This window comes from Melospiza melodia, chromosome 1, assembly GCF_035770615.1.
Source record: "Melospiza melodia melodia isolate bMelMel2 chromosome 1, bMelMel2.pri, whole genome shotgun sequence".
NCBI classification, from domain to species: domain Eukaryota; kingdom Metazoa; phylum Chordata; class Aves; order Passeriformes; family Passerellidae; genus Melospiza; species Melospiza melodia.
In genome coordinates this window covers 119,413,063-119,432,041 of record NC_086194.1, presented here as the reverse complement: position 1 = coordinate 119,432,041, position 18,979 = coordinate 119,413,063, and the positions used below count along the sequence as shown (strand labels likewise).

Here is an 18,979-nt window from a genome sequence, read left to right as displayed (position 1 = left end):
ATGACAATATAATGGGTTTTAGTTTTAGATCTTTCCCCCACTGATGTTTAGAAGAAGTTGATTAGCACAGAGGGCCTGGAAAAGTACCATTGCTTTTTAGTTACTGATTACATTTAAATGGAATTATCACAGAAAGATTTGATGTTAGAATTTCTACTTAAAACCCACCCTTTTCTGAAGGATTCCTGTGTTTTAGGAGAGACACAATCAAATTCAGATAATGACTTTATTCATTTCCTGAAATGTAGAGGGTTTGTTTGCTACATCAATAGATTTTTACAGCAAACAAGCACTTCTAAACTTGCAGTATTTTGAAAATGTCCGTGCTGAGATTGCAGAGCTTGTAATTTCTTTGATCTTGTATTGGTCTGGGGCCCTTGAAAGCAGCAAGAGCAGGGGGAAAGACATAACTGCGTGAGAGGTTTATAAGCACTTTTGCCAATATTTGCGGACATTGTAATCTTCATTGGCAGGGCTTAGTGACTTTGTAAATGTGGTAAGCCTGGCTTTCACAAAGAACACAGGATGTCAAACAGTCATTACTGTACCCTTGTTCTCAAAAGCTGGATAGACTTTGGCAAGTTTAAAATAGGTCCCTGTATGAAATTACATCATAGAGTAATCTGTAAAATCACTTTGACATAGTGAATCAAAGCTCTTAGTTACTGGTGAACAGAAAATGGATGTATTTTTAGGTCCCAAAACTTATAAAAGACTTGATGAATTAACTAGCAATCTTCTTTTTAAAATTTCTATCTACTTAATAGTTGCATGTGAAATTTCAGGTTGGGAAGAACCTCTTCCCTGTCCAAAAATATTAGACCGGTCACAAGACAGAAAAACTGCATTTAAATGGAATTGCAACGCTACTACTTTGTCATGGATACTTCGGGAATAGAGATCAGGAATGTTGGCTAATTAGGCCATAACCCCAATAAATTTGTTTTACGAATGATCATTTCTGGTCAGAATTCTTTCAAGCAGGACCCATCCTTTGCAGTCTGTTCCATTTTATGGAGGGCTGCACTTAATCCTTGCTCCAAAGTTTGAGTCCTAGGTTCCATTTATGATGTCCTACTTAACTCAGAATGGAAAAGATGAGGAAAATGGATGAGTGATATACTATAAAAGGTAAAAAGAATTTCAGAGCTTTCTCCCATTTCCTGAACATTCCAAGTAAAACTGACCAGAATACTATTTATGTTAAGTTCAACATGGACACTTGCTATTGCAGTTTATTCTTAAAAAGTCATTTCAAGGCTTGCTGGTCTCATTTTCAGATGTCAAAAGCTTGTCCTTTCAGAAAATGAACGTTGTGTTTAAAAAATGCTTCTCTCTAATTGTGTGAATAAATAAAGTCTATGAAGCAATCTGATCCTCTCTTGAAGATTTTTACTGAGCATCTGCCAAATTGATACAATATTAATTTGCAGTCTCACCTCCAAATGGATCCCTGTGCTGGTCAACAGGTTGTCTGAATGTTACAGACAACCTGCCAGTGAGAAAAAATAATCTTTTCTGTCTATCAAAGGATGGTGACCATGGCCAAGGCCCTGGCTCCAAGTGTTATTTTATTCTGCTCTCAGCATACACCATGAAAGCTGTTGTCTAGAACAAAACAAATGGGAACTGACATGCAGAACATAATGAATAGGAGATGGATGCAGAATGAGATCCTCACAAAACATAACCTTCTTGTTAGCCAGTTAGAAATTTTTCTTTCTTATTTCTGTTAAAATAGAGACATTTTTTGCTTGAGGGATCTTTACACAATAGATAACCACCACAATTGATATTGCAGATATATTGAAGGAAATCAGTATTGCAAATTATTGAGTGAAATTATTGCTTTTTAAAGGAATTTAGAGATGACTTTCACCAGATTTTCTCTGAGCTGAGACAGAAACTCTTCAGCCATCTCTTTATGAAGCAGTAAACAATTCTATAGACTAACAATAATTCTGTGTACATTAATCAAAATTTGTAAAACATATATGTATGTATATTTGAATTTCTTATGAGTTATTACAATTTCAGCAAGCAGACTTCTCTTAAAAGGAAAACTACTACTACTGTATTTCATACTCAAAAAAACTTCAGGCTTCACCATCATTACTGAAATTTTGCTGACACATCCTCCACCAAAGGCAGAGATAGAGAGGAGGAGCTAATGAGTGAGATGATTTTACTGCTGTGAATCAATGCTTGTGACTACTTGGGAAGATGGAATTCTGTAGTAGCTGATACTACCGGTTTACAAATAAAACCTGATTCAGTAAACACAGTCAGCATGGAAATGATGAGCAGTTGTGAGAAGCCACCTCACACTGTTCCAGATATGTACTGGCACAGCATATAGAGTAAGTGTAGTTCAGATTTTTCTCTCTTTCGTGTGCAACAGTCCCTCAAACATTTTACAGGTACCTCTGTGGTTCAAGTGACAGCCACTGATGCAGATGATCCTACTTACGGCAACAGTGCTCGAGTGGTTTACAGCATATTGCAAGGACAGCCTTACTTCTCTGTGGAGCCCAAAACAGGTAAATGTACATAAACCCTTTGCAGTAATGTTGAGAAAAAGAGGAAAGTGTTCATTATAACTTGCTAGGAACTTACTGATATGACCACATTGTTAATTGAATGCATTTGTGTTTTGTTGATATTTAATCTCTTATTATTTAGAATGCATTATGAAAGCCATACGGCTGAGCTATGTAATAAAGACACTTTGCTGGAATGGAATTTATTATCTTTTCAATCTACCAGCTAATTGGTGTGCTGCCCATTGTCATCTCTCTTTTCAGTGAAAATTTCAAAATTCATTGAACATTTTTGCAGATTTCAGAAATACCTAAATGTCACACAGTCAGGTTCCATAAGAATATATTTAAGGCTCAATTACTCTCCATTCTACTTTTCAAAGTGAAGTTTAGTTGTGGAAAATGAATCCCTTCTTTATTAATTTGAAGAAGGACACACTGTGCTTCTTATGCTTGTCAGATATAATATTTTGCGGGCACTTTCAAAACATATTGCTAGTGAAGCTTTGTTTTTATAATTTTCTTGAAATGTGAATATTTTTAAGCCACAACCAAATGCAACCTTTAATCTTCTGTTGTTTTTATAAATATTACCCATTCTGCTGGACTTTTCATAATGCAGGAAAGTAGGTTTTTGCTCATTTCAGTTTAGTGCTTGAGCCTTCACTTACACCTACCAAGAGAGGAGTTATAATCTTCATTTTGGATATAACCAAGCTGAGACAAAAGAGAAAAAATATCACCCTTTTAATTATAAACAATCCATGATATGAATCAGACCTGAGTCCCAATATTGTGACCAAAAAAGTCACACTCTATTTAGCAGCATCTAAATTTGCAGAAATAACTACTATAATTATCTCCATATTGCAGCAGATCCATGCTCAGCAGGGATATATAGCACTGTCCTTTTCCCTCCAATGAGTATTATTCATAGGTTTTCTCTCTTTTTCTCCCTCTCCACGTGTGCTTATATACCATGTATGTTGTGATGATGGCTATAGGCAACCAGTGAAAAATAATATGGTAGTTTCTGTTAAATAAAAATATTGAAGAATTCAGACTGAAATGTTTGCATACGTTTTCATCACTTTGATGTGATACTCAAATTTCCTGTGTGCATGACAGTTTGCTTCCAAATGACTGGGTAACTTTACCTGGTAATTTAACTATGACAGAAAAACAAGCATGCCAGGCAAAGCAAAGTAGAAACAATAACACTATTAAATTGTATATTAATTGCATTTTCACACATCTTGAAAAATGGGTGAAATAGTGCCAGGCAGTCCGTTGGTGAAATAAATGTTTCAATCCAAAGGTGATTAATGGCAAGTCCAACATTCATAGGGGAAAAAAGAAATAAAACTCTAAGCTAACATTCAACAAATAGCAGATGAAGAGATACGTGTCCCCATGTGCCTCTTCTTTATTTAGTTTGTTTATGTTTCTTTACTGCTGACACTAAGTGCTGGAGTAGCAAACGGCTGCCTCTCTGGAAATCAGGGTTAGCAGCTGTATTATGTACTGGGCATGAAATATTCATAAAATCATCATATTTTGAAAAGGCATATTTATTTTTTGATGCATATCAGCAGACCTGAAAGAATAAAACATGGAAATTTCTTCTAGTTTTCATTTCATGTCAATTAATTACATATTGTTAATTGTGCAGATCATCAAATGGACATAACAAAAAATACTTCAGGTATTTAAGTATTTTATTACTAAATAAAAAAATTTCTTTATTGTGCCAGTGTTTTAGAAGTGGACATTGGTAAACCCAATATATGGCAAAATAAGGTCATTTCATGTATCTGCAAAGTGTGGCATGTTATCAGTATTGGTAAGAGTTAATGTCTTGAATGGGTATCCAAAAGATAGTGAAATGAATCTTGACCTTAGAATTTTAAAGAATGAATGCTGAATATTCTGTTTTTCCTAGCTCTAAAAGAGTGGGAAATCAAATACAGAAAATTACATCTTGCAGGGAAGGAAGTGTTACCCTAGACATTTTGAAGACCAGGTCAGGGAGAAGACACTTGAAAAACACAATCATGCACTGTGTTACCAAGTAAAGAAAAATTGATGGGTTTGGTGACTATTTAAAACAAGCTTATGGTATGTCAGTGCAACTCCTAGTCAAACCCTGTTATATTAGTGTTGGAATTAATTCATTCCACTCTTGCCGCAATCACGGATCTGCTGTTACCTTTTAAAGGCAAACTCAGCTTTTACAGCAGCATATTTTTGCTTGTGTGATCCTTGACACCTTGTCTTTCTGCAGGTGTTATCAAGACTGCCCTTCCGAATATGGACAGAGAAGCCAAGGACCAGTACCTGTTAGTTATCCAAGCAAAGGACATGGTTGGGCAGAATGGGGGATTGTCAGGGACTACATCTGTGACTGTCACCCTGACTGATGTAAATGACAACCCGCCCCGCTTCCCACGCAGTAAGTTCCTTTGTCAATATGTGACTTGTAATATTATTCCTAAACACTGCTATTTTCCTTACACACTGCTATTTCTAAACAAAAAAGTGCTTATTTTCCATGTTAAGTTCTTTGTTAAACACTGACTGAAAAACTACATCATCATCATCATCATCATCATCATCATCATCATCATCATCATCATCATCATCATCACCATTATTATTATTATTATTATTATTATTATTATTATTATTATTGCATTGTTTTTCTTTGTCTCATGCGTACCAGATCATTTGAAATGGCTTACAGCAGTAGGAACATTTGTTAATTTATTTTACTTCCTCTCTGTGAATAAATAGACAAAAAAAAAATAAATATCCTAATAGGTATTTCGGTCTTTCCAGTTAGGCTTCAGGATTCTTTAATTTGACCCTTGATCCTTTGTATTCCTTTGGCATGGACACATGCTTACAGTGTTTCCTTAAGAGTTAAATACCAAAGAGCTGGGAAGTCACCTTCCCTCCATTTCATGTTTTTGACCAAGGTGGCTCTCATCCTAACCTAAGGAAAGGAGCACAGAGTTGTATGCTCAAACCAGAAGTGCTCAGTTTATTCAAAGTGTTCTGTTTGGGGTCATTTTTATTAATAAAAAAAAAAAGCATGGTAACATAGAAAGTAATATGAAGGATATATTCATGTCAGCTCCAGCTTCACCTCCAACGATGGAAAAAATAGATCTGTACATAATAGATTTCCTGTTATTTCAAGCCACCAACTGCTTGAAATAATAATGGAATAACTGAAGTTTCTTTTGAAGGTGAGGGTGTTATTGGCTACAGAATGCGCTCTGATACCCTTTTGACAACATATATATCATTTTCTGCTTGAATAAAAAGAGCTAGAATTGTCAAGATGGTGTATTTACTGATAAAGAAATTAATATATATTAGTTTCTAGTGATATTCAGATTGTGAACTGCCTAATCAAGATATAAACTATAGAATAATACGTTTTTATATTGATATTATTTTACTTATTTGCTTTTCTTTCCTCTTTTCCGGTAAACAAAGTAAAACTGCATTTTCAGGGACTCACATTATGATTTGCATTTAAGTTTGGAATTTTATTTTTGCCTCTTTGCCTTATACTTCTAATGTCATATGAAGAAGTTATGCCTTTTGTACTTGGAGTCTATCATAAAGAAAGCTTAGCAAAAAGTGCAATTCTGTTTCAAAACTGAATAATATTTTCTTGTAGCCTGAGTAGATGTCCAGGCACATGATTTAAAGGAATGTAGATTTAAGAAAGCTAGATTTTAATTTTTTTTAGCTTTCAGTCCCAGAAGACTCTGAATTCATCAATTTTTTAAATTTTACAGGATCTTATCAGTATAATGTCCCAGAGTCTTTGCCAGTGGCTTCTGTGGTGGCCAGAATAAAAGCTGCAGATGCAGATGTTGGACCTAATGCTGAAATGGAGTACAAGATTGTGGATGGTGATGGCTTGGGAGTATTCAAAGTTTCTGTTGACAAAGACACCCAGGAGGGAATCATAACTATTCAGAAGGTGAGTCTGATTTTACCCTCTGGTTCTGTTTGGAACTCTTCAAGATGGGGGCAGGTAATGAGAATATGAGCTTTTGTTTTTTAGAGCTTTGTCCGCTGTAAATGTTTCCATTGGTATATTTCATCTTGACTTGTGTGATTTTGAGGTTTTTAATGACTTACGCTGAAAAATATTCTGCATTTTCTTTGACAAGACCTGTATTTTTTGAGGTGTGCATTTTAAAGAACCGCATTTGAATGAGAATCTAAATTTTAGTCTCATTTATCTTTGTATTAGATAGTAGAAAGTGTGAAAATGTATCTTGCAGCAAAAATGAAAGCTCCAAATAAAAAATGGATCCTGAAATTAACTTTAAAAAGTTAATGCAAAGGGTGGTATTTCATGGCCTGGGCTTCCCACCCAGAGCTCAGCCTGCAGCTCCTACTGCAGCTGCTTACCCAGCTATCTACACTGAATGGATTCCTCAACAATTTCATATCCTTAAAGTGTAGGAATAACTTGGCATTTTGGAATACATGTACCTATGTTTCCAAACAAGGACCTATGTTTGTACTTAGTGTTATTTCATAACAGATTTTTTTCCCTAAATAGCCTTTAATCTTTGTAAACTTCACCTATCAGCTGGGGTGCTTTTTTGTCTTGTTGTGTTGGGGTTTTTTTCCCTTCTCTGGTGTGTCAATTTCTTCTAGCAATATAAATCTTCAGTTATATTTCTCTTTGAAAGAATTTAAGAGTGTAAGATGTTGCAAAGCAATGGGCTAACTCTCTGATGCCCTTAACACCTATTGAGAGCTGGTAATCATCCATAGATGTCACAACAAATGAAGTATGTTCACCCTTGAAAGATCATAATATGTGTAATGTGAATCTTTTTTTCAAGGGAAAAACATCCATCTTAGGCTTCTTACAAAATGTACTTCTGCTTAGCACATTTGAAATACAAATGGTGAAAAGTTAGTAGTCTTTTTGTTCAACAGCCAAATTCAGTGTGGCTCCTTCAGCTTGCTCATTTAAAGTTTTGGGCAAGGATTTGGGAGAAATGTGCTTATCCTAGAGGGAGAACATTTACCAGTGCCACAATGAGCAGCACTGAATCAGTCAGGGCCTTCAGTGATCTAATATGAGAACTGGTGAGCTCATTTCCATTTTTTTAATTTTTTTTTTAGTATGGTTTTGTGGTCATGGTATTTGTTCCTGGAGTATCCTGATTTCAGTGCTATACAGTGGACCAAATAATTGCCATTTGTTATTTCTATAATCATTTTAACTAGGGAGCTGAACTGGACTTTTCACTACTGAGTGTTTGTCCAGAGAAGAGCTCTATGAAACAGCTGTTAGAATACATCAAAAGGGTACGAATTTTTGACCTGATCAAATGATCTAATCTGCTAATAATTTTTATGCCTACATTCTGCTATATTTTGACACAAGAATTAAGACTACTTTCTCTGCAGCGTTTGACTTTTCTCTAATTTTCCTACTATTTTTGACTTCTTTTCCTCTGTGTGGTAGGTAGTCCTTGGCTAGTGCAAGGTGCCCACCAAGCCAGTCTATTACTCTCTCTTCAGCAGGACAGTGTGTGAAAATAAGATGGAGAAGACCTTGTGGTTCAAGCAGTTTATGAAAGCAAAACTAAGGGTCACATGCATGCCAAGCAAAGCGAAAAACCAGAAGATCTTATTCCTTATGGAGATGCCCGGCTGCTTCCTGGAAAGGAGGGCTTCAATTCAAATAGCAATTGCTTCAGAAGGCAAAGGTTGTAAATAAGAAATGCCCACTCCCCCACTCCAACCTCCACCTTCTCTTAGGTTTTATATCAGATGTCCTACGGCATGGAATATCTCTTTGGTCCTTTTGGGTCCACTGTTCTGGCTGTGCTTCCTCCCAAGATCTTGCCCATCTGTGTGGGAAATGTTGGAGAGACAGCGCTGATGCTGTGCCAGTACTGCTTGGCAGTAGCCAAAAGCTGGCGTGTCGTCAATACCTTTCCAGCTACCAAAGCAAAGCACAATGCTGTGGGGAAAATTGACTGCCTTCACCCAAACCCTCACATACCCAAAGGTGATTTCCCACACTGAGGGCCACCTCCCGAACCTCAAGATGTCCTTAGCTTTTCATTTTGACTCCAGGGAACCTTGTGCTTTGCTGAAAGACCCTCCCTGCCAGCCTTGTAGAGAGCAGCGTCTAGAAATGAGGAACTGAAGCACAGTGACTGTCAGGCAACTGCACTCTCTTCTGGACAATAAATTGAATTGAGACCATTATTTATAACTGTGTATGGAGGTTAAGTAGGTTTCAATCACTGAGCCTTATCTGCCAGATCACTATGGAGTCAGGTTATCACTGCATGATAATTGTGCTTATTAGTTGGAAATCAGGGAAGAAATTAAGTTTGTAGCTTGAAATCTGCCTAAAAATTTTACTGTCCAGCACATGATGTTCTGTACTCCTCTGAGTGCAATTAACTTTCTCTTTTTCATGCCCTAAAATCAGCTGAGGTATTGAGAAACAGCTCAGCCTCAAAATGCATGCCTATCCTTTTCAACTTCTGATTATTGATATGCTCAGATATCACATTTGCGTACACATTAGGCAGTAGAATGCCAAGGCAAAGACTTATGAAAAGGCACTCTTGGGTTCTGAATGCAAATGGGTGCTTTAGTTTTGTGCACTTCTGCTGCAATTGTACATAAAGCTCAGCAGGCTGGGCATGAAAATCACCGGCAGTAACTGAGCAGCTGAAGGCACTTCTCCATTCATTTTTGTGCTGGGTGTTGTTGGAGAAAGTTTGGCACCTGGTTATCCGAGTTCCACACACAAGCTGAGGATTTTGCATTCTGTTTTTAGAAGGATAACCACTTCAAGACAACTTTGAAAGTTGACTTCCTCACTCAACACTAACACTTCTTTTAACACATAAATTTAAGCATTAAATTTAAAAAAAGAGTTTTTGTAAGAAAGAAAAGAAAACTGCAGGAAGAGTACTGAGATTTAAGAACTCACCATGTAAAGATGGATTTTTATGTTCCTTTTTATTTTTATTTCACAGCATTCCTTTTATGGAATATTAAAGAAAAATGCCCAGTGAATGAGCAAAAATTGCAGGGAAATGATCTTGTTTGAAGCAGAGAGACACCAAGTACCATGATATTAGAATGAGAAAAGTGTTACATGGTTAGGTGTATCTCAAGATTATTGGTGAACAGATTTGAGTGTGTTTAATTTTTTGTTTTGGATTGTTTTCCATTCCTGTTTGAACACATTTTTTTCTCTGTACCCTGCAACAAAGAGATTTCATAACATCACGAGCCAGTGGGGAAAAAAAAATGTTTTTACTATTAATAGTGATTTTCTTTGAAATTTATGCAGTGTATTCCTTCCTTTATAACTCTTCTGCCTTGTTATAAACCCAGATATCTCTCTGGCTTGCACAGTTTATTCAGGATTTTTCTCCTAACACTTTGAGAACAGTGCTATTTTCTGAATAATAGTGGTAGTTCTGCTCATAGTTCTTGCAGCCATGGCAGGACTAGGGATTACATGTTCCTGAACATGCTAGTGCTGTTGCTACCTAGTGCCTAATGTCAGTGTGGATTGACTATTAGACTAAACCTCAGCTCAAAATCACATTTTGGCAATAGTCTGGCACTCCTGTAATTACTCCCTTGACCATATGGAAAGAGACAAGGGAAGAATGCTTTCTCTGTGTCATTATCCACTTGGTCTTTGTCCTTTTCAAGAGTAAAGAGCAGGACTGGACTACACCTTATGCAGCACAACTAAGAAGCATGTGTGCTTCTATCTCTGTAGAGTTTTTGCAGCCCTATGGGCTTTCACATACTCATCACACCTTATTTTATTTTATCTCAGTTAAGATACTTTAATCAAAATTGAATGAATGAGATGAGTAGTTCACGTATTTCAGGAAGTTGCTTAATTTCCTTCAAAACAAAAAAACACTACCCCCGAACAAAAAACCCAAACCCAAATAAACCAATCAAACAAAAATGAATAAACAAAAAACCTCACACACAGAATTTTAAAAATATTTGGGACAAGGACTAATTTTGTTCATTATTTATGGCTTACGTAGTGACAGCAGATTGTGTTTGGGTAGAATTGGTTTCTGTAAGATTAGAGAAGCTCAAATTTCATCTAATGCCAAAAGCTAGTAAAACAGTATTGAAGCATTTACTTGGTTATTGGCACTAAAAAAAAAAAATCTACTCTCTTCTGCAATACATTAACCAATTCATATGCAAAACATGTATCCAGCATGTGTCTACAATGGTGTATAAAAGTGGGTGAATCGTTTTTAGGCTATTTCCAGCTATTTCATTACCTGAAATAGGATATGAAAAATTCTAGAAGACAAATTTTAACTTTCTTTTTCTTTGTCTTTCCTCTTTCTTCAGAAGTTGTAAATAACATGTAAATGAGACCTGTAAGTAAAATTCTCTGCTTAAACAAAGGGTGGGAAATTGGTAGGAAAGCTAATAAGGGTCTTTTCCTGTAACCTACTATATTCATACAATTTGTTGCCTAGCAGTTTCAAATCCCTGTGGAAATCTTCCTACTTCTTTATTTACTCACTTTCTCTTTTGTTAAATAATACTAACAAATAAATGAAAAGTTCTCACTTGTCAAATGAAACAGAAGAAATTTTTCTTATTTTTATCCTTTTTGGAGCAGTTCATGCTACAATTCTGATGTTGCAAATAATATGAGTTTGGCTAATCTCTGCACTGTAGCGCAGTCTTTTGGTAATTCATAAAATGGAGCAGAATAGAAGAGAATAGAATCATAAGATAGCATAATTAAGGTTGGAAGAGACTTCCAAATTCATCAAATCCAGTCTTTGATCAAATACCACCATGTCAGTTAAACTATAGTGGCACATCCAGTCATTTCTTGAACACTTCCAGGGATGATGATTCCCTGGGCAATCTGTTTCTAGGCTTAAGTCCCCTTCCAGTGAAAAACAATCTTTGTAATGTCCAGCCTGAACCTTTACCTGTCACATCTTGTATCTGTGTTGTCTTGTACTATCCCTAGTTACCTGGGAGAAGAGGTTGACCCCCACCTCTTTTTAGGCAGTTGTAGAAAATAATGTCCCCTCTGAGCCTCCTTTTTTCCAGGCTAAACAACCCCAGTTCCTTCAGCCACTCCTTACCCGACTTATTGTCTAGACCATTCATCAAGACACTGCAACCCTCACTCTGCAGAATATTTTGCAATATCCATTGCCCTTCTCCCTGCACTCCAAACCTCCTGAATGGGGGCCCAAAACTGGACACAGGACTCAAGGTGTGATCTCACCTGTGCCAAGTACAGGAGGGCACTGCCCTTTTCCCCCTAGACACGTTGGTTTTGATATCAGCCTCTGAGGCATGTGGGCACATGCTGGCTCGCGATGAGGATTCCCGAGTTCTTTTCTGATGGGCAGATTTCCAGCCACTCTGTCCCCAGCCTGTAGCACTGCTGAGGTTGTTGTCACTCAGGTACAGAACCCTGCACTTTCGTTGTTGAACCTCACACAACTGACCTCAGCCCATCGATCCAGCTGGTCCAGATGCCTCTGCAGAGCCTTCCTGCCCTCCAGCAGATCAAGGCTCCCACCCAGCTTGGTGTTGTCTGTAACTTACTGAGGTGCACTCAATCCCCCTATCCAAATTATTTATAGATATTCAGCAGGACTGGACTGAACGCTGAGCCCTGGGGAACACCAGTGATTGGATGGCAACTGAAGGAAACTCCAGTCACTACCAACTCTCTGAGCCTGGCCAGTTTTTAACTCAGTGAAGAGTGCACAGGTCAAAGCTATGGGCTGCCAATTTCAAAGTAAAACTAAACTAGATGTGTAAGTTGCATTTAAGCTGGGTTTAGGAAAACATCCATCTTATGCGATCTTTTCAGAAAAATTAGAGTTGTAGAGTTTATGAAAAGGAATCAGGCATTTATATTTCTTAGAAGTATCTCAAATTTTTTTCTTCGTTCACACTGTGACTCAGTTCTCCATCTGTAGAGTAGGATCAATTCCTTCCTGTGGTTTCATTTGTAATTTGCATACTGCTATCAATGCTCCGTTAGTAAGGACTCTGATCATTTGCATAACTCAATTTCACAGTAGTGAGGGTGTTTGGAGAAAAAGCATAATTTTTCTGCATATATTGGAGTTTGAAAAAATGTGTCAGATTTTCCTCTGCAGTAGAAATCTTAGAATTGAAGAAACATTTATGGAAGCAAATGATGATTCAGTCAATTCATACAACAGATTCTGAAGTGTCCATGCTAAGCTATGTACAATTTTGAAGTGAATTCGTGTTGATTTTTGACAGAATCAAATTGCAATACACATGAATGGAGTCTTGCCTTTGCTTTCTAAGCAAAGTACATACACAAACCCTTATTTCTTGTGGGTTCCAAAGCACTATTCCTAGAAATAGTGTACTAAAAAAAGCATCATTTAAGTACAGATCTCACTTTATCCACCAAGTAGCAGGCTCAAATTGGACTTCAGTAATATTAATAGTTTAGTAGCAAAATATCTAAAGATAAAAACATGATGCTCTGTATCCACCTACACTTTTATCAAATATTTGGTAAAGTAGTTATGGTAATTTAATATTAAAAAAGCCTGCAAGGTATATTTATGTACCATATGTGACTTTTTGAAATGTTATGAGATATGATTCAAGCCCTTTGGAACTCTGTGGAGAGATTTTAGTGGATTAAAGGGAGGGGGAAAAAAGACCGAAGACCCCTAAATATTCTGCAGAGTGAGGGTTGCAGTGTCCTATTGCAGAAAGTGACAAGCATTAAGATTTCCCAAGGCAGAGTTCTTGCTCACTTTGCCTTCATTTCTGCCCTCAGTACACAGCCCCAACACAATATCACTGACTGGTAGGCATGTTAAAGGGAAAAATATTGTTGTAGCATACTTTCTCATAGAAATTGACTGCTAAGAGATTATTTTAAAACCTGAGTTCATTCTAAAAGCAATATTGGCAATTACAAAATGGGGGAGGGGAAAGGAGAGGGTTTATGCATAAGCTTTTGAGTGAAAAGCTATCTTTCCATTACTGTTAACATTTCTTTTATTTTTTTTTTTAGCTAGAAATTTTTCTTTCAATTCTATATCAGAGTTTACAATGTAAGAGCTTGAAGCTTCCCTGGTTCCTTTGAGAGATTGTGTGCATTTGTTTGATGTACTGCAGTTTTCAATATAAAACCTCAACTGGGCTTAAAAATGGGATTTTCACCTCTGAAAAGTACATTATTACAAAGTTACCATGCAATAAAAGTTAGCATTATAAAAATGGGCTTTCTGTGAGTTATAACTTGATATTCAGCCTCTCTAAAATAGAAGACTTGTTTTCCTTCAAAGAGGATAAAATTCTTACTCTTTAAAAGGAAAAGAAGAAAAAAAGAGACAGACCTCACAAAAGGAAAGATATGGATCCTGCAAGGGATCTAATCAGATAAGACTAATGCACAGATATTAATGAAGTTGTTAAGCTCTATTCACTGTACTGAAGGACTGAAGTATATGTTGTCCATTTAACCTTCACCATTGCTGTAGTAATTTGCAGTCTCTTAAGTTGGTGTTCCATCACTGAAATCTTGTGCTTTTGTTATAGCAGAAAATAATGAAGGCATGATCCAAAAGCCATTTAAATAATGTCTGTATAATAGACACCAATGATAATTAGATAAGAAGAAATAACAAAAAAAAAATCTTTTCAGGTCACTTTCTCTGTCTCTCATGGGTGTGTGTGGCATGCAATTTCTTCATTATGTTATCTAAAAAATGTTAAAATATTTATGCCAGGTTAAGAGCTCTTGCACATTAATTATATCTTAGATATTTTGTTTGCTTTTCCCAGATTATATTCTGCCTCAAACTCTGATTGATACCTCTGTATTCCCCACAGGACCTGAGGTTGTATATCTCAGAGCAACAGATTGAAGATGTTGACTGTAGCTTTTGTAGACATTGTCACACCTCACAGAAGACAGGCTCTGCTAGAAAGAACTGGAAATAACATTATTGCCACTGCAATAAAATCACAGATTACTGTAAAATGCATTTGTCCATCCATAATTACCCTCTTCTAAACACCATCTCCACTGTGTATGTACATAGATTCAATTAAAAAAAAAAATATTTCTTTATTTTTCATTACCAAGGATCTTTATCTATCTTGAATGCTGCCAGCAGCATTGGGCACCAGAATATATCTGAGGGAATCCTACAGAAGGATTCATGTTGCTAAGAGCAGATGTTTACTTCTTTCAGTTACTGAGATTCCCTTACTCGTGAGTGACTGGTGAAAAGCAGGCATCACCAGCTGATAGCTTTCCTGGAAGAATTTCACTACAATCACACTGAGGACCATATGGTGGTTTTCTCAGATGTACATAGCTATGTTAGAGAAGGTTGAACATACACTTAGTAAGACTGTTTAGAATACATATCTACACCTCTGTTAGTTTTTCATCCTTTTCTATGAGGAAATACTTTACTCATGAGTGTGTATTTTTGGTGAATTCCCTACTAACCTAACACTCCTTCATAATAAAAATTCATATGAAAATACGCTTCTTTATGATTTCAGTTAATAAAGATCTAAAGTAGTTTTCTTTAATCAATATAGAGATATGTGAGTGTCTTAAAATTAATTTGAAGAGTATTTATTTTTTCTTGTACTAGTCTATTAAAACAAAACTAAAATTTATATAATTTTTCCAATTACATATATGGTACAAATTTTGTCTATTAAATCAGAAATTTCATAATTCTTTTTACTTTAAAGGACTGTGCTGTTGACATTGGTATGTTAGAAGAAGCTATCTTTTCTGCAGCCTCATGACAAATTTTCCTGTGTTTGATTAGGTATCACTGTAATCACAGTCACCCAATTTCAACAGATACCATGAGGATAAATTAGCTTTCTTTTCTCCACTACATACTTTTGTATGTTCTGATTTAAAATATACTGTTTATGAAAGGGTCAGCGCTTTTGTTTTTTGAGGGGGAGTTTTGGTTTTAGTGGGTTTTTTTGGGGTTTTTTGTTTTTTTTTTTAATTCAACAAATGTTAGCCTTTTGCCTTTCACATTTTTTGGATTATCATTTCTTTATTTATTATGCTGTTTTTCAGGTCATAATTTTTTAATTAGTTTGATTATATTAGATAATGTAATGCCTTAAGATGTCTTAGGAGTTTGTCCACTCTTTAACCTTGCTGCTCATCTGATCATATCACTTGCCTAGTTGTTATCACCACAGAATGAAGTTTCTGAGGCATTTTCATCATTCCAACATCACGTTGCATTTGCATTATGGCTATGATGGCTACATTTATAACACATGTATTGTCCTTTAAATATAAAACCAAAGTGAAAATAAAAAAACTATTATACATGCTTTATTAATGAATGCTGACCAGTTGTATCTAGTACAGGGAGGAGTATCCAGACAAACTTTCTATTTCAGCATATCTGTTTTCCAAGAGCTGTGGATACTGCAGCTTTTATTCAGTGCAAGAAGTGCTTGCATAATATGAGGATCACAAGTATTCCTATTTGGAGAAGCCTTTTGCTGCCACACAGAGTTTGTAAAAGTTCAGTGCCTTTCTGAGTGTGATGTGCTGCAGTTCATTTTTCATGTTTGACTCTAGACGGTTTGCAGCTGCATTATCGCATCAACATAATCACCGACTTTAAGATGCTCATTTGGGATTTATCCGACTGTAACTAGATGGAGAACTTAGGCCCTTGTAGGTCAACAGATGTGTGTTTCACCTCTGCTGCTCCTCTGAGCGAATACTGGAATGTTTCGCAGATGCTGGAGAATTAATTTGCAAGCACATCTCAGATCCCTGTGATGTATTCAGTAGCAGAACTGCAGAAAAACATTTTTAATCTGTTTTATACACTTGGAATTATAGTTTGAAGGCATAGTTGAGTAACCAGACTGTCGCTTTAGAAGTGCTTCAGTATTTTGCTGCTGGTTTACAATGATTAAATTTGGAATTACAAAGGAATATTTAGTTGGTTGTTTGGTGCAAGCTGTCAAACTAAGACTATAGATAGAGGGTAAAAGGTTCTAATATTAACTTGATGTTTTCTTTCAGTAATGGCCTCTGTGCTAAAATTATTCTTTTCTCAAATAAAATTTTCTTCTTTCTGAAGACCTCAGATCACAGATGTCTCATTTTTATGGGGGGTAGTTTTTGATTCTAATGCAGTATTTATTTGAAAAGAAACTTCCATTGAAGAAAATTAAAACAGAAGGAAGGTATAAAAAATTACATGTATTTTGCTTAATAAGTAAAACAAACAAAAGCAATCTCCACACTTCATCTCAGTACAAAATATTGTGATATAAGCAGTGTAATTTAGGTCATTGCCACATTTTCTACTCAAATTTATAACATATTGGAGAAAATATTGTTTATTCAATCCAAATACTATACAAAACCCAATAAATTCAAAAGAAACTCAAGACAGAAAAGAATCTCACTTACAATTTTATGAATGAGGTTACCTGTAAGTAACCTGTAAAGATTATATTGATTTCTTATATCTGGGTAGTATGTCACATGTTATTTGCCATAAGCTTAGGTAAAATATTAATATGACAAAAAAAAGTATTAATTCACAATAGTGAAATAATCAGTGAGAATCTTGTCCTCACAGAAGTTACAGAAATTTTTGCAATTATCTTATAAATTTGTTTCACTCACAAGGTAGAACTATCTTTATAACTTAAGTCATTGCGGAATATTCACTAGTGAGACACTGCAAATAGTTTTTTGAGAAAGCTGAAAAATTAACCATGAACTATGGTCTGTCATCAAAAGTGATAGTTGCATACAAATGGCAAAGGTATTTTCATTTTATACTTACTGAAATTTTTAAGCAAAACAGTTTTGCGTCAACATCACTGAATGATAAATTTTCCAAATAACTTTTTTTTCCTGTGTAGGAGCTGGATTTTGAAGCTAAGACAAGCTATACCTTGAGGATAGAAGCAGCCAATATGCATGTTGACCCTCGTTTCCTGAGTCTGGGGCCCTTCAGTGATATGACAACAGTGAAGATAATTGTGGAGGACGTTGATGAGCCACCTGTGTTTACCTCCCGTCTGTACTCCATGGTGGTGTCCGAAGCAGCAAAGGTTGGCACAATCATTGGAACTGTAGCAGCCCATGATCCCGATGCCTCAAACAGTCCTGTCAGGTAATTGCAAGAGTTCCTAATTATTTATGCAACCTTTGCATTGAAATTGTTCATCTTGTGGTGGGAGGGGATTTGGTTACACTGCAAGTCGTTAATAAGCTTTATTCCTTTGCAGAGGGAGATTCAGATGTTCTGTGAATTTGCATAACTTTTATAACCTGAACTACAGAATCTCTGAAAACAAAAAGTTGAAATCTCTGTGAAACAAAGAGAAGATGTCGCTTCAGAATCCCAAAGGGAAGAAATCGCGTGAAAAATCGCTCATATTTATTACTCTCTAAGCTTAGGAAGAGTTTATTATTATCTATAGCAAGTTATCGACCAGGATAAAAAAATCATATCTATATTATACACATATGCTTGAATAATGATTCATAGTCTGTGTGCACTAGGAATGAGAATGTAATAGGACATAAATTGGAAACATTCATAAAAACTTTTTACATGAGGAAAGTGGACAGGATGAGATGCATCCTGTTCTACTCAGGGTGGTTAGAGGCTTTTGGTTTTGTAAATTTTGCTGCAGGCAAATATCTTCCATTTGAATGGGAAGAGATATGATCAGTAGAAATTCATATACTGTCAAGGCCCTCTTCCTTTGTCATCAGTGTCTGAAAAACCTGCAAGTCTTCCACAATATAATGTCCAACATCATTGAGAAACCATAGGAGAACACAAATTATCAATCTTATGCTTGCCTGTATCTAAGGTCAGAGCTCAAGGGCAAAGACTCACCACCTTAGCTACACCAGTAATGAGCTACTTGTTATTTTTCTTACGCAGAATAGTAATATTCATTCTCAAAGGAGCATGCAAAGGATCTAGAGAGTAATGGTTATAACTTAGAAACTCTGTGAATTTAAACACCTGCAGGGGGAGGAACTCCTACACAATTAAAAGTTAGTACTGTTTCATTTGTTTTTATTGCTCACTTAGGGCATACATAGGAAAGATCATTGTGGGTATTTGTTTTCGTAATGTTAAGTCTTTCCTTTCATGCATTGAAAATGAACTTGGGAATCAAGTGAAATTTCTAAAGCAGAGATCTTTTGCAAAATTAAAGCATATGTTTCACTCCTAGAGGTGATGCAAGTGTTCTATCTCTTTCATTATATATTTGCAACTTATTCAAAGTAGATGATTCCTATCATGTATAAACAAGTCCTAGATGAATGTTTGGCACTTGTGAAATTT

At 36.0% G+C, this 18,979-nt stretch overlaps 1 protein-coding gene across 1 annotated transcript in view; it reads left to right on the top strand.

Annotated features, from left to right (window-relative positions):
• Window positions 1-18,979, top strand: part of CDH7 (cadherin 7) — an 83,423-nt gene that overhangs the window by 44,649 nt on the left and 19,795 nt on the right. Inside the window, exons 4-7 of the mRNA XM_063165583.1 lie at window positions 2,421-2,540; window positions 4,825-4,992; window positions 6,353-6,540; window positions 17,532-17,785. Coding sequence (XP_063021653.1) covers window positions 2,421-2,540; window positions 4,825-4,992; window positions 6,353-6,540; window positions 17,532-17,785 — 730 coding nt within the window. The remainder of the gene's footprint in view (window positions 1-2,420; window positions 2,541-4,824; window positions 4,993-6,352; window positions 6,541-17,531; window positions 17,786-18,979) is intronic.